Source organism: Nerophis ophidion, linkage group LG16, assembly GCF_033978795.1.
Source record: "Nerophis ophidion isolate RoL-2023_Sa linkage group LG16, RoL_Noph_v1.0, whole genome shotgun sequence".
Lineage (NCBI taxonomy): Eukaryota > Metazoa > Chordata > Actinopteri > Syngnathiformes > Syngnathidae > Nerophis > Nerophis ophidion.
Window position 1 is genome coordinate 37,965,969 of NC_084626.1, and position 17,390 is coordinate 37,983,358.

The window sequence follows — 17,390 nt, forward strand, 5'->3', positions numbered from 1 at the left end:
GCCCATTTGGCAAAGTAGTCTGCCTGCAGTGTTGTCTATGGTCCTTGCTTGCAGTGCTTGGCGGTGTTATAAGGTGTGAAGTGCGTCACTGGACCATAGAGAGTGTGACACCCTTCCCCTAAGCTCACTATAGTTTTCCCAGATATTTTCTTTATAAACTGGCACACACACAAACATAAAAAACACACATCTTTATCTCTCTGCTTCCATGACTGACCACATAAACTTTAGAAATCCAGTGCCTTAATAAAACAATAACTTGTTTTAATTTATGTTAATTTTCGTATGAAACGATGCAGGACTGCATACTCTTTCGTTAACTCTTTACATTGTTGTGCATAAGCATTAAATATACAGTAGGACTTGATTGGACAGCTATCATGACATATTATACACAATGTAACTCAAATATCCCAGACCAAAATGCTGTTTGCTGAATAATATACTTACCATCTTAGAGTTCCCAAAAAGTTTTTAAAATACACTTTTAAAGTCTGGTGTCTCACACACAGACGGAGAGAGCAGATCAGATTTGTGAGCTTTAAATATTTATTTAAATTACACATTTATTAGAGTTCTCATGCAAGTGGACCTAGACCAGGGGTTTCAAACTTACGGCCCGGCCCACGAACAGGTTTTACCTGGGCCGTGGGAGGAGTTTGCTAAGTATAAAAATGGGCCAAAATTTTTGAATGAAAGAAACTGTTGTTCTAAATGTGTCCACGAGATGTCGCAATAGCAATTCTTTGTATCTCATAATACATATGTAAAACAAATAAACCACATGATGTTAGTGCACCAGTTTAGGAAAATGAGCAAACTACATAAATAACATCCTGTAATTTAATTTTGATATTACTTTTTTATCTTGATGGATTGAAAATTCAATCAATCAATCAATCAATGTTTATTTATATAGCCCTAAATCACAAATGTCTCAAAGGACTGCACAAACCACTATGACTACGACATCCTCGGAAGAACCCACATAAGAGCAAGGAAAACTCACACCCAGTGGGACGTTGGTGACAATGATGACTATGAGAACCTTGGAGAGGACCACAAATGTGGGCACCCCCCCTCCCTATGGGACCGAAAGCAATGGATGTCGAGTGGGTCTAACATGATACTGTGAAAGTTCAATCCATAGTGGATCCAACACAGCCGCAAGAGTTCAGTTCAAAGCGGATCCAAGACAGCAGCGAAAGTCCCGTCCACAAGAAACCATCCCAAGCGGAGTCGGATCAGCAGCGTAGAGATGTCCCCAACTGATACACAGGCGAGTGGTCCATCCTGGGTCCCGACGAGCGGTCTATCCTGGGTCACGACTCTGGACAGCCAGTACTTCATCCATGGCCATCGGACCGGACCCCCTCCGCAAGGGAGGGGGGGACACAGGAGAAAAAGAAAAGAAGCGGCAGATCAACTGGTCCAAAAAGGAGGTCTATTTAAAGGCTAGAGTATACAAAGGAGTTTTAAGGTGAGACTTAAATTAACACCAATGAGTTGACCGATGAACATCATCACATAATTTAATCAGAAAGTATAAATAACGACAAATAAAGGTAAAATACTATTATTAATATTACTAGTACATTTTCAGAATGTGCTTGTTCTATTTTTAAACAAAGAAAACAATCTGAAGTTGTCTTTATTTTTAAGTTATTGTGCCGTCATTTTACCACTTTGGCCCACTTGGGAGTAGATTTTTCTCCATGTGGCCCCCAATCTAAAATGAGTTTGACACCCCTGACCTAGACCCATCTCTCAAGTGTTGTTCGCTTGTTTGGTGCATACCAGGGATTGGCTAATCGTGCACTTGATCAACCCAACTACAAGTTTTTTTAACCGAATCAAACAGTACAATGTGAACAGACTGTTGTGTTAGTTTCAAGGTCAATCTGATGATTTAAGTATTAGAACCTGTCGTGTCACCAACATTTTAAATGTCCTAAATAAGTACTTTTGTAACTCTGCTGAAATGTAACTCACAAGCCTCGGAGTGATTAATAACAAGCATTTTGAAGACAGTCAGATAAAGCTTTCCCTAAATTCTAAACTAACTATTTTCCAAAAGCTTATTTTTGCCCTTAAAAGCTCATTTTAAAGCCATTTACCAACTCAAATGCTTTAATATAGTGTGAAATATTACTATGCAATTCCACTGTTCTAACTATATTTATTGAATTAATACTAATAATAACTAAAAATAACATCCATCCATCCATTTTCTACCGCTTATTCCCTTTCGGATTCGCGGGGGGCGCTGGCACCTATCTCAGCTACAATTGGGCGGAAGGCGGGGTACACCCTGGACAAGTCGCCACCTCATCGCAGGGCCAACACAGATAGACAGACAACATTCACACTCACATTCACACACTAGGGCCAATTTAGTGTTGCCAATCAACCTATCCCCAGGTGCATGTCTTTGGAAGTGGGAGGAAGCCGGAGTACCCGGAGGGAACCCACGCATTCACGGGGAGAACATGCAAACTCAACACAGAAAGATCCAGAGCCTGGATTTGAACCCAGGACTGCAGGACCTTCGTATTGTGAGGCAGACGCACTAACCCCTCTGCCACCGTGAAGCCCCTAAAAATAACATAATAATGATAATATTAAACAAGTTAAGAAAATATCGCTGTGAGTAGTTTAGCCTTAAAATTGTTATGGAAACCTTGTGGGAAAAATGTGAATAAGCCGATCAATAATTGTCTCTCTTTCAATTATTTTGAATGAGAACATGTTCTTTTTTATTACTGCAGAGTATACATTTTAAAGTTAAAGTTAAGTTAATTTAAAGTTAAAGTACATGTGGTACTAATCACAAGAAGTGACTAGTTGTATTATTTTTAAACTAAATAAGGACTCGGAGAGCGCAGACTTCAGCCAGGCCCTGTCTCCCAATAGTAAAGGATTATCTTTAAAAATGCTGAATCCAGTCCTTAATCCCGATCAGCCCCCCAAAATTAAATTGCTTGTTTTTTATCCCTTTTCTGACATTTTCTTAAAGTTTTATTAATATCCACCAATAACTTTTTAAGTTATGTCGCTGTTGTACGAGAGCAGAATGAAATAAATGGAGTGAACCCTGTTGTCAGTCATGCACAGTCTTCATCTCTGTGGGTGGAGGCAGGACCAGTAGCATACACACACAGAGAAGTTCAGCCTCATAATGTTAAGATAAGGTAAAATTGTAGAAATTAGGGCTGTGAACCTTTGGGCACCACCCAATTTTATTCAATTCGATTCTCGTGTGCAACTATGCGATTCTGAATCGATTCTCCATTCAAAATCAATACCTTTTTTTGATAACATTAGATACCAGTTCTATGATTTACTATTAAATTCTCCCTGAATTAGATAAACAGCTCTAGGGGTTTGTCAGCTCTTTAAACGGCTCTTGAATTACGTTGCTAACTAACTAAAATTGACCATATTGCTTCCCTGCTGCCCTCATACTAAACTGTTTCTATTTTCCAGGTGTGCAATAAAATTATCTTCCTAATAAGTTTTCTGGGAAACCGCGGCACATTCAGTCGCGGCTACAAAGCCATGGTGATGGACTTTGAGTTCCTCTACCACTTTACCTACCTGCTCATCTGCAGTCTGGGGGTGTTTGTCCACGTCTTCTTCTACAGTCTGTTGGTAAGATAAATGCACGCTTTATATCCATGCATACTGGGATCTTAGATTTACTTTTCAAGATAAGCACTGACTTGCATAACATTAGAAAGATTAAAGACAGACATTTGAGTAGAACCATGTGCGAAAGAGCATGGTTTAGTTGTTATTTTTATCAGTGACAGGCCAGATGGTTCCTTATGTGGTAGACAGTTTAATGGTGTTATTGCTGACTTTGTGCTTTAGGTGCCCAGTGTCGCAAAAATTCATCCCTCCATCCATTTACTACCGCTTGTCCCTCTGGGTGCCAGACAGAAAATATCAAAGAACCGAAAACATTGCAAAGACTTGCATTTCATGTGTTTTGCCTTTGTAGCTGTTTGACTTGGTGTACCGTGAAGAGACTTTGCTGAACGTCATCAAAAGCGTGACTCGCAACGGCCGCTCCATCGTGCTGACCGCCGTGCTCGCGCTCATCCTGGTCTACTTGTTCTCCATCGTTGGCTATATTTTCTTCAAAGATGACTTCATCCTGGAAGTAGACCGCATCCCCAACGCAACTTTGAGTGAGTGCAGGCTGTTGACTTCAAACCGTCCACAGATCGGCACCACGGATGTTTGTTTATTGGCTCCCGATGATGTCTTCTGTGCAGAAAATGGAGGCAGTATAGCCAGCGAGTTTTTACCTACACGAATGTGTCAGGCTGGAGTTGATGAAAACTGCACTGCAGCCAGCATGCATGAAGGTAATATTTTCTGCGGCAGTTAGGGTAAGTGTTGGTGGTAGAGGGGTAACGGTCTGCCATCGTTTTGGTTTGGTATTTACCTCGGTTTTTTAGGTCATCGTCAGTGTGAACTTGTGGTCATTGTTTTCGTCAAGTACTTTTTTTCCCCTGAAGAAAAACTACATGAAATCCAACCATATCTAATTATTTAATTGCAGGCTGAAGTTGGAAATATACCCAACCACAGCCTTTATTTATTTGTATTAATTTTATTTGCTTATTTCCTTTTTTTTAAAATAAACAAATAAAAAACACAACTTTTCTAGTTGCATGTCTAATGTTATGCTGTGTTTACCTGTGTAAACGTGTCCCTCTTGTCAATTCCAATAATAATATGCCTTTCGTTTAGTGCTGTTTAGGATTTCAAGTACAGCGGAACCTTGATTTGCAAACCTAATTGGTTTCTGAGCATGGTTCGTAAACCACAATGTTCATGTAGTAAAGCAGAATTCCACATAAGAATCAATGTAAACATGAATGATTGGCTGTACCCTCGACAAAAGTAATAATTTTAGTAAATAACTGCACACTTTGAAGACATCCATCCATCCATTTTCTACCGCTTGTCCCTTTTTGGGTCGCGGGGGGTCGCTGGAGCCTTTCTCAGCTGCATTCGGGCGGTAGGCGGGGTACACCCTGGACAAGTCGCCACCTCATCGCAGACTTTGAAGACACTATAATGTATATGCATGTATATATTAGGGTTGTACGGTATACCGGTACTGATAAAGTACAGCAGTACTGATTAATTGGAAACAGTACTGTACTGCTTTTGAAAAATACCCATACCGTTTTTTCATCCACATATTGCTGTACGGTGACTACAGAGCCGAGGCGCATGATGTTGAGTGTGTCAAAACGCCCACAAAAAGCACATACAAGTAATAACTATTAGTTAATAAAGAGGGTGCGTGAAGTGCAATATGAAGGTATTTGGGCTTCGAAACTAACGATAAAGGTGACGCTTTAAACAGGGAAGCAACACTGCAAGTTCTGCTTTAAAACACGCCTCACCAAATGTGCCGATTACTATTACCACCTTTGCTTCAAACTTAGATAAACATTTAAATATATTAGCATTCAGATCTGCACAAGGAATTATAAAGAGTGATAGGTAATAATTTAGTTATTACACCTGTCCAGCTGCTCAGCTCCGGTGCAGACCGTAGTCGAGGAGCAAAGGGCAGATGTTTTCATCGGTGGTAACACCCTTCCCTTTACCCGGCAAGGGGTCTACAAAGTTCCTCTTTTGGGTCAGAATGACGAGGCCGCAGATTTGTGACAATCATTTCATTATTAGTTTTGCACGACATAAGCGGACCCGTTTATCACTGTACTGCACAGTGCACATGCTATCTCTCTCTTTCTTTACTTGCCCACTCACTCACAGACCTTACTCAGCCAACACGTTGACATTCTCTCAAACACACATACGCTACTCTCATAAGTTAACCAGCAACCCTCCTGTGCACATGTAGATACATACCTTGGAGATACATAACGTGTAGATACGTAGACTTGCACGTAGCTGCTTGGCTTGATGCCAAACAATTGCGAAGTTAAAAACATCCATATAACGTCAACTAATGCAAGTTAATTGACTGAATTTCATAACAAATTCCTACAATTTGTGTTTTATTTTTAACAAAAATGTTTTCAGCTGCAACATGGCTTATCTGTGTACTTTGCCCATAGTTTTGTTTTTAGTATTAACTAATAACTGTATTTTTCTTAAAGCACAGACTAGGAGTGGCAACCATTAATCATGAAGCATTTGTTACAATGTCAATAAAGCTTTTTATTTTATTCTAACCTAATCCTTGATTATGGCAGTCTATATGTAATATGGAAAATTGTTAATTGTTCTTTGAGTGCAACAAGAAAAGCCAAATGTTTCAAATGCCTTTTATTTTTCTAACCATCTAAAATATTTATTTGAGTGCAATAGGAAACATATGTTTATTGTATTGTAAGATTTTTTATTGTAAGATATACATATATATATATATACATAACTATATATATATATATATATATATAGTATATATATATACAGTATATATATATATTTACATATATATATATATATATATATACAAACCCCGTTTCCATATGACCCTTATTCAGTTGAATATGTTACAAAGACAACATATTTGATATTCAAACTGATAAACATTTGGTTTTTTTGCAAATAATCATTAACTTTAGAATTTGATGCCAGTAACACGTGACAAAGAAGTTGGGAAGGGTGGCAATAAATACTAATAAAGTTGAGTTGAATGCCCATCCAACACTTATTTGGGACATCCCACAGGTGTGCTGGCTTATTGGGAACAGGTGGGTGCCATGATTGGGTGTAAAAACAGCTTCCCAAAAAATGCTCAGTCTTTCACAAGAAAGGATGGGGCGAGGTACACCCCTTTGTCCACAAATAGTCGAACAGTTTAAGAACAACATTTATCAACAAGCTATTGCAAGGAATTTAAGGATTTCACCATCTACGGCCTGTAATATCATCAAAAGGTTCAGAGAAGCTGGAGAAATCACTGCAACAACATCCAGAAACGCAGCCGGCTTTGCTGGGCCCGAGCTCATCTAAGATGGACTGATGCAAAGTGTACAGTGTTCTGTGGTCTGATGAGCCCACATTTCAAATTGTTTTTGGAAAACTGAGGACGTCGTGTCCTCCAGACCAAAGAGGAAAAGAACCATCCGGACGGACTGTTATATGAGCAAAGTTCAAAAGCCAACATCTGTGATGGTATGGGGGTGCATGGCGGTGGAAGATGGATAGATGATTCTCTCCCTATTAAACACGTGTAAATACTGTAGCATTTTTAACAGCACTAAACCCATTCAAATATCCATCCGTCCGTTTCCTGCCGCTTGTTCCCTTTGGGGTCGCGGGGGGCGCTGGTGCTTGTCTCGGCTGCGATCGGGCGGAAGGCGGTTTACACCCTGGACATCTAATCGCATGCCCAACACAGATAGACAACATTCACACTCACATTCACACCCATTCAAATTTATAATATATAATTTTATTTACAGATGGTCATGAAATTTAATTAAATGTTTTCTATTGCCGTCATATAATTGTAGATCGTGACATTCACTTAGTACCTGAACGCATCTTAAGCCAGCATTCAAATAAACTCCTCTTTCATTCGTCAAGTGCTGATCGTGTTGGCCAATCAGAAACGTTTTCTTAAATTCGACGCCAGAACGTCCCTTGCTTAAATTTCTTCGCAATTAATCTTCAATTTTCCTTATTTCAGTAACTCCAGTAATATGTCAGCTTAACAAACGCCAAGTGTTCATTTCATTTTACGTTTCGTGCTTTTGAGATATGTTACGGTTGGTAGAGTGGCCGTGCCAGCAACTTGATGGTTGCAGGTTCGATTCCCGCTTCCGCCATCCTAGTTACTGCCGTTGTGTCCTTGGGCAAGACACTTTAACCACCTGCTCCCAGTGCCACCCACACTGGTTTAAATGTAACTTAGATGTTGGGTTTCACTATGTAAAGCACTTTGAGGCTATAGAGAAAAGCGCTATATAAATACAATTCACTTCATTAGTACCCAAGGCATGGGTAACTTACACATCTGTGAAGGAACCATTAATGCTGAAAGATACATACAGGTTTTGGAGCAACATATGCTGCCATCCAAGCAACGTATTTTTCATGGACGCCCCTGCTTATTTCAGTAAGACAATGCCAAACTTCATTCTGCACGTGTTACAACAGCGTGGCTTCTTGTAAAAGAGTGTGAGTACTAGACTGGCCTGCCTGTAGTCCAAACCTGTCTCCCATTAAAAATGTGTGGCGCATTATGAAGCAAAAAATACGACAACGCAGACCCGGGACTGTTGAACAACTAAAGCTTTACATCAAGCAAGATTGGGAAAGAATTCTACCTGAAACGCTTCAAAAGTTGGTCTCCTCAGTTCCCAAACGTTTACTAAGTGTTGCTAAAAGCAAAACGCCATGTACCACAGTGGTAAAATGCCCATGGGCCAACTTTTGTCCAATGTGTTGCTGGCTATAAATTCTAAGTTACCGTAATGATTATTTGCAAAAAAATTAATAATTTTCTTAGTTCGAACAATAAATATCTGGTCTTTGCAGTCTATTCAATTGAATATAAGTTGAAAAGGATTTACAAATCTTTGTATTCTGTTTTTATTTACGATTTGCATAACGTGCCAACTACAGTGGTTTTGGGTTTTGTAGATCAAAATCATGAAGTACTTAAAAGTACAGAAAAATTCTAATCCCTAAATTAACGTAAATAAAAGTCCAATGAGCCAATGAGAGGTCCTCTATTTCCCCCATAAAACCCAATCAAAAAAACATCCAAAAAGCCCCAACAATACTCCAATTACATTTCGTGATTTAAATATACCAACCGACGTGGCTCCGTTGGTAGCGCAGACGTGCCAGCAACTTGGTTCCAGATTCGATCCCCGCTTGTGTCCTTGGGAAAGATACTTTATCCACCTTCTACCGGTGCCACCCACACAGTTTTAAATGTAACTTAGTTAATGGGCTTCACTATACGCGCTCTGAGTCACTAAAGAAAAGCGCGACCTAAATATAATTCACCAAATATAATTAACCAAGTATTAGTGAAATTGTCATCATAAGCGCTCACGCAGACGAACTATTTATAGCGGCGCTGTGATCACAAGCTTGTGTGCCAATGTTGACATCATCGGTTGATCAGCTGCTTCCTCGTTTCCTTGCTCGTCAAACTTTCTTCAGATCATAAATCATGCTTCTCACCTGGATAGTAGAAGGACAAGGATGTATTTCGACAAGTTTGTACACGTTGAGAGACAATTTAGACCTGGCAATGGTGTGAACGACACAAAAATACGCTTCGTTCCTCCTTTTCCTTGCGAGAATTATAAGTCATTCTTTGTCTAAATGGGAAAATATGAACATCCTAGCAGTCAGCAGACCTTGTAGAGTAAGCAATGTTTTGTCTACATTACATATATACTTACATCATGTATATAAAACCTTAATGGAGGTTGTTTAGATGTTTTTTAGGGGCTCTATTGGCAGAATCGAACGGCTTCCATATGCTCCATTGTAAGCAGACTTTTGATCGCAATAATTTACTGTTCAGAATGCATTCTAAAAATGCATCCGTCGTCATGTCTTTCATAAAGATTGTGAACGACAGGCAAAATCCCACCCCCCAAAAAGGTGCAGTTCTTTAACAGAACAAACCATTTTTACAGCACAGACCAGCACAAACCTAGTAGAAACAAACACCATTGGTATTTGTAATGACAAAGAGGGACAGCTTCACACTGTTGTGTTGTTTATATATTAGTCAGGAAACTTGCAAATTAGCATAAAAATATTAAATTGTATTAGCTATTGTAAATATGGAGCAAACTAGTTTGTGTGTGTAGAAGAGTCACACTGACTGACCCTTTTACTTCCACTGTCACATGCCTTTTTGACATGATAACTCACATTTGAACTCCGTGACTGCCATGTGACATGAACTTGTGCACTACTTTGCAAAAGTGGAATTTTTGACTGTTTGCGAAAACAACCTCAGAGTTGAGAAGATGTGTACAACAGATTAAAATGTGGCCATAGACACCCTTGCAGGTGACCAACTAACCAGATGAATGTATTGACACACACTTTGAAGCATTGATCTGTACAGAACTGTATAATCATGTCAAACTAGTATTTGTCTTAGAAAAAAAACGTAACAATCAGCAGAACTTCATGTGTCCATATGACCGTGTACTCAAATTCAAGTTTTTGACCTGTAAACTTTATCAATTCAGATAAACTCTGCAGCATTGTTATTTGCTCGGCACATTCCAGTTCAATATAGTTTCGACTTCTTGCCTTCAGGTTGTGAAGAAAAATGTTTCACATTGACATGTTAAATGCTTATTCCTGCAATCAAGAATGTTTTCATTATAAGCATACACCAATAAGTGACTTCAGCTCTTACTGTACAATGTCGTTTTTCAACATTTATCTAATTTTGTTTTATAAATAGTGCATGCTTTTTAAGTCCTTAGGTTTTTAAGGGTGTTAAACATTTTAGATTATTATTTATTTTGTTTGTTTTTCACTTTTTTCTTCAAATTTCTCAATAAACTTCAGTCTTAAAGTGCCAGTAGAGTAGAAAAACAAGTTGACTTTATATGCTTAAGGGTGTTTCATTCATTTTCATCCATTAAACCATATCCACTTGTATGTTCAGTCAGCAAAGTATGTGAAAACACTGTCTAAACATCACAAAATGCCACAAATTCAGTCGGCAATTTTTTATATTCTGCTCCCAATATCTTAGGCCAGTGGTTCTCAAATGGGGGTAAGCATACCCCTGGGGGTACTTGAAGGTATGCCAAGGGGTACTTGAGATTTTTCAAAAATATTCTAAAAATAGCTACAATTCAAAAATCCTTTATAAATGTATTTATTGAATAATACTTCAACAAAATATGAATGTTAGTTCATAAACTGTGAAAAGAAATGCAACAATGCAATATTCAGTGTTGACAGCTCGATTTTTTGTTAAAAAAGGTTCCATAAATACTGATGTTAACAATTTCTTTTTTTGTGAAGAAATGTTTCGAATTAAGTTCATGAATCCAGATGGATCTCTATTACAATCCCCAAAGAGGGCACTTTAAGTTGATGATTACTTCTATGTGTAGAAATCTTTATTTATAATTGAATCACTAGTCATTTTTATATCTTTTTTTCCAAATAGTTCAAGAAAGACCACTACAAACGAGCAATATTTTGCACTGTTATACAATTTAATAAATCAGAAACTGATAACATAGTGCTGTATTTTACTTCTTTATCTCTTTTTTTCAACCAAAAATGCTTTGCTCTGATTAGGGGGTACTTGAATTAAAAGAAATGTTCACAGGGGGTACATCACTGAAAAAAGGTTGAGAACCACCACCGTCTTAGTCAATTTCCGTAGATTCTACGTCACTGTAGTAAGTAACACTTCTGCACTTTGACCATATTATAAGATCAGTCATACTGGAAATACACAATAATTGGAAAAACGTGCCGTTTATCATTTACAAACCTTATGTAAGACAAGAACACATATGCTGGGCCCTTTATTGTATTTTCAAAATCGTAAATAAATAGCTAACAATTAAGTAAAAATGTTTGCGCCCATTAAACTCATTAAAACGTACAGAAACCACCATCAAAAATCAATTTACATGACATGACCTCAAAATTAACCAAGTACGAGGGATATTGTTATTTCAAGTGCAATCATAGACAGAATATTTTAGCGGCGCATTGATAGCAGTGGTGCTTGCTAAAAGTAAATTCTAGATTACAATTCCTGCATCTCTCACCTGGTAGTAGACAAATGTGGCCATGGTCCGAAAGGCTGGTCCACTTTCACATTCCCGCGAGATGGCGAAAAAGACATCAAAATATGCTTCCTACAGGAACTTTTTTTTAACCCTTAGGGAGTCTTGCTATTGAATCTTCGTCTAAATGGGATTATGTGAGCGTCCAGTTGGTCATCAGTTTGTATGTATAGCGCCTAGCAATGCTGCGATTGCTGCTATCACAAAAAGGTGCAGCCGCCGGTTAGCAGTTGGCTTCTAAAACTTTCTACTCATCATCTTTGTATTCGGGCTCAAAAATATAAGTTCCTCGATCATAATGTTTCCCCAAGTAATCGTTGTTGATTTGCACAAAGTCTGCTCGATTATCGTTGATGTTGATGGGGAAGGGATCATTGGTTCCTAACGCTAAGTCTTGGATCACATGACAGGTTTCCTCATTATCTCTCAAAATTGCTTAGAAAATCTCCGCGAGATTGATACTATTTTGATCATATCTATTTATTTGCAAACTTTGGCAGTCTTTAGGTGTCATAAATCATATATATATGATCATAGCTTCAATATACTTGTTTTTCCACTCTACTGGTACTTTAACCAAAAATATCAGACATGTAATGTATTTTTTTTTTTTAAATCTTAACCCTTTTGGAGGCCTCTTGATTAGCTAATATCACACATTTAAATGAGTAAAAATAAGTAATGTTATGCATACTTACACTAACTGGCACCATTTGAACAATAGGCCTTCAAAAGTTTAGAATACTGCGATAAGATGGCGACTTGTCCAGGGTGTAACCCGCCTTCCGCCCGAATGCAGCTGAGATATGCTCCAGCGACCCCCTGCGACCCAAAAGGGACAAACTGTAGAAAATGGATTGATGGATGGAAGTTGAAAATAAGAAAAATACTTGTTTGGTATTTCTGTTTAGGGGAATTATTCTCAAACTGTGGTACGCGGCCCCATATATTGGTACGCCAAAAAATCATTAGATTAAAGTGCAGTGTTTTTTTGTTCCTATATTTAAACACAGTGTTACTGTTCAAATTGTGCGTTATCTTACAGTATCAAAAATATTAAATATACATGTTAAAAAAAAACCTCTTACTTGTTTTTAATGAATACTTAGACCTACTACGCTGCTGTATTGTAATGTTGGTCATTATGGTGGTACGTGGTGTGGTGGTAAGTTTTTTTTCTGATGTAATACTCAATGAAAAAAAGTTTGAGAACCATTGGTTTAGGGCTAAAGACTTGACCAACAAAAGTAAAAATAAGAAATGATTCCAAAAATTGCCCTTTGAAAAATGAAGGACTTTTATGTCCTGTTTACCTTTGGGGTATTGTCGATTTAAAGTGCAGCATCCCCCCCCCCCCCCATATTTAAACACAGTGTTACTGTTCAAATTGTGTGTAATGTTACAGTGTCAAAAATATTAAATATACTTATTAAAAAAACTCGTACTTGTTTTTTATTGAATACTTAGGCCTACTACGCTGCTGTATTTTAATGTTGGTCATTATGGTGGTATTTGGTGTGGTGGTAAGTTTTTTTCTGAGGTAGTACTCGATGAAAAAAGTTTGAGAATCACTGATTTAGGTCAAAAGATTTGAGCAACATAAGTAAAAGTAGGAAATTGTTCCAAAGACTGACATTTAAACAATAAAGGACTTTTATGTCCTGTTTACCTTTGGAGTATTGTTGAATAATTGCCGGTGTATTGTGCACTTTTAAGAAAGAATTGGACATTGACATTTTAAAATTTAACATGAAAAAAATCCTGCTTTGTAAAATTCACGTACAATACAGTAGTAGCACAACAAAAACTATGGCCAAAATACAACAAAGATTTACTTAAAGTACTAAAAAGTACATAGTAAGTAATACAAGTAAGTATTGCATATTCAAAGACTGTTCATAATTTCTATGGTCATTGTAATAAACAATTTAAAATTAATAGATTTTTAGTTCCTATAGAAGATATAGGGGACCTATTGTAGCAAAATTAAACACCTTAAGAACTTTCTGTTAGCGATATCATTTATTATTATTCTACTATGCTTTGTGCTTTTCTTAGGTGTGAACAGTGACGATGCTGAGGACAGCGACATGGAGCGAACGTGTGACTCGTTACTAATGTGTATCGTCACTGTCCTGAGTCACGGCTTGAGGAGCGGCGGGGGTGTAGGCGATGTTCTCCGCAAGCCTTCCAAAGAGGTGTGTTTTGAAGACTGTGCGTGTCTTGTGACCTGGCTTTAAAAACATCAAGATCTAAAATAGCTCTTGCTTCAAAAGCCTAGAGGGGTGTCAATTTGTGTTTCCGTGCAGCTGTTGAAATAAAAACGCAAGACAAATTTCCTCTGAATTCGTACTCAAAAGAGGACGTGAAAAAGTACTCATGTAATCATACAATGTAGTCATAAAGTGTTGCTGAATAGCAGGATTGCAAGGTTGAAGCTTATTTTTCCCAAAAAGTGCAGCATTCGGTACACCTGCACATCAACTGAATAGCAAAACATTGTCAAAGTAGTTATGTTCATAGTTTGCTGTGCTTAAGAACTGCACTGCATCAAACTGAGATGTGTATATTGTTGGACCACTACCTTAGCAGTTTTTTTTTTGATTGATTCAAACTTTTATTAGTAGACTGCACAGTACAGTACATATTCCGTACAATTGAACACTAACACCCGAATAAGTTTTTCAACTTGTTTAAGTCGGGGTCCACGTTAATCATCCATCCATCCATCCATCCATTTCCTACCCCTTATTCCCTTTGGGGTTGCGGCAGGCGCTGGCGCCTATCTCAGCCACAATCAGGCGGAAGGCAGGGTCACTCTGGACAAGTTGCCACCTCATCGCAGGGCCAACATAGATAGACAGACAACATTCACACTCACATTCACACACTTGGGCCAATTTAGTGTTGCCAATCAACCTATCCCCAGGTGCATGTCTTTGGAAGTGGGAGGAAGCCGTAGTACCCAGAGGGAACCCACACATTCACGGGGAGAACATGCAAACTCCACACAGAAAGACCCCGAACCCATGATTGAACCCAGGACTGTTCAGGACCTTCATATTGTGAGGCAGACGCACTAACCCCTCTGCCGACGTGAAGCCCCCACGTTAATCAATTCATGGTAAATGCAATTATATAGCACTGCAAAATACAGCCACAGTAATAATGCAATTCTTAAACATGTGTCCAAACATTTTCTATCTAGGGTAGCAAACTGCAACATAAAATCATTTATAGATGGTTTTGTAAAAAGGCTTAAAAAAAAACATATTTAATAAATAAAACCTTACCTTTTTGTTATTTGTTACTAGTGCAACATTTTAATTTTATTTTGTCTTTTGTTGTTAGATTTTTAATATTTTTTTTTCCATTTTTTTGTACAATGTACACTGGCCAAAAACATACAAACTGCAAAACTGCAGGCCGCACTTTGGACACTCCTGTATTAGTTGTAACATGTACAGTGCCCGTCAAAAGTATAGTGACAACTGCTTATTGAATTGCATGAAAAAGCGTTGAACTTTTTGTCTGGTATTGTATTTTTTGTGTGTATCATATATATATTTATCTATATATATATATATATATATATATATATATATATATATATATATATATATATAAAATCTTGATTGGATTTTCCAGAGAATAGTGCGCAATATGTATGTGTGGGAAAAATCACAAGACTAATTTATCTCTATAGAACTGTTTCATGAGGGGTTCCCTCAATCATCAGGTGAATGCTTCCATTAAAATCTCCTGATGATTGAAGAAACCCCTCATGAAACAGTTTTGTAGAGATAAAGTAGTCTTGTGATTTTTCCCACACACACATCCATCCATCCATTTTCTACCGCTTATTCCCTTTTGGGGTCGCGGGGGGCGCTGGCGCCTATCTCAGCTACAATAGGGCGGAAGGCGGGGTACACCCTGGACAAGTCGCCACCTCATCGCAGGTCCAACACATATAGACAGACAACATTCACACTCACATTTACACACTAGGGCCAATTTAGTGTTGCCAATCAACCTATCCCCAGGTGCATGTCTTTGGAAGTGGGAGGAAGCCGGAGTACCCGGAGGGAACCCACGCATTCACGGGGAGAACATGCAAACTCCACACAGAAAGATCCCGAGCCTGGATTTGAACCCAGGACCCCTTATATATATATATATATATATATATATATACATATATATATATATATATATATATATATATATATATATACATATATATATATATATATACATATATATATATATATATATATATATATATATATATATATATATATATATATATATATACAGACCCCATGTAACTTGAAAAAGGAAAACATGGACTGTTCGTCAACAGCAAATCAATATCGCACTTTTTAGAGTTTTTTTTCAGTCTTCATTTTACAAACAATCCAGACAAAACCGTTTTCAAAGACAATATAGAAAGTCAGGAAACCATTGAGGCTTGTTCGCATGGACTTTACATTTTGGCAAAAAACTTTGGGAAATACGAAATATGTTTGTAAAGTTAGTACTTGGCAGAAAAAAAGTCACAAAATAAGAAGGGGGTCAAACAAAATGTAGCTAATGTTGCGGCCACAGAGGTTACGTGAATTAAGTAAACAGAAAACCATTTGTTTAATTACATTTTGCCAGCGTGGGTCTTTAGAGATTACCTGTAGCATCTGGCTGGTTACATCTTAGAGCTTGTGTTTCAGCAGTCATAACAAATAAGGTCAACTTCCCTATCTTGCTTATGTAAAGATTTGTCTTTTGGGTCAAACCGTTGAAAAAACAAAATCTTGATCACAAATTCACATTACGAGCTAGCAAAACAAGCAAGATCAGTATATTCCATTCAACCTTGTTTTTGGTCTTCTAACAGGAGCCATTGTTTGCAGCCAGAGTCATTTACGACCTGCTGTTCTTCTTCATGGTCATCATCATTGTCCTCAACCTCATTTTTGGTGTCATCATTGACACCTTTGCCGACCTGAGAAGTGAAAAACAGAAGAAAGAAGAAGTCCTGAAGACCACCTGCTTCATCTGTGGTGAGACCCTTGGAATAAAACTCATGACTGTATGTGCTTCAAAAACCTGCGGAACAAGAGAGTGCAGACCTACGGCAACGCTTAGGAGTGAATGGTTTATGATCTAGTGCAGGGCTCTTGTACTTTCTGTTAACCCCAGACTCTGCTTGCTCAGCTACCGTAGGAGTTATAAAGCTGTTCATTTTGCTGAAGTTTGCTCAGCAGGTTTTAAAATGTGCCTTCTTTGTTTTTCTCAAGCTCCTGCGCGTCACGCATCTAAACTGGTGATCTGGGATCTCAGTAGCGACAAGAAGTTTCTTAATGTCTTCTGGATCTAATGAAGCAATAACAATTACAAAAATATCCTTTAAATAGGATAGGATAGCCTTTATGTTTCCCACAATAGGGAAATGATTTGGTTGTGGTACAGATTTTCCATACAGTAAAAAAAAAAGGAAAAGGTAATAAATACACTATGAACACTATCAAAAACTACAAAGGAGAAGTAATAATCACACAACTATTAATAACTGTGCACATACATAGTGCA

General features: G+C 37.9%; 1 protein-coding gene across 3 annotated transcripts in view; it reads left to right on the plus strand.

The window, feature by feature from the left end:
* Positions 1 to 17,390, plus strand: part of LOC133535366 (inositol 1,4,5-trisphosphate receptor type 1) — a 208,308-nt gene that overhangs the window by 178,184 nt on the left and 12,734 nt on the right. For all 3 annotated transcript variants that reach the window (XM_061875143.1, XM_061875144.1, XM_061875145.1), the window contains 5 exons: positions 3,487 to 3,651; positions 4,004 to 4,193; positions 4,281 to 4,373; positions 13,863 to 14,002; positions 16,696 to 16,861. In XM_061875143.1, the coding sequence (XP_061731127.1) occupies positions 3,487 to 3,651; positions 4,004 to 4,193; positions 4,281 to 4,373; positions 13,863 to 14,002; positions 16,696 to 16,861 (754 nt within the window). The remainder of the gene's footprint in view (positions 1 to 3,486; positions 3,652 to 4,003; positions 4,194 to 4,280; positions 4,374 to 13,862; positions 14,003 to 16,695; positions 16,862 to 17,390) is intronic.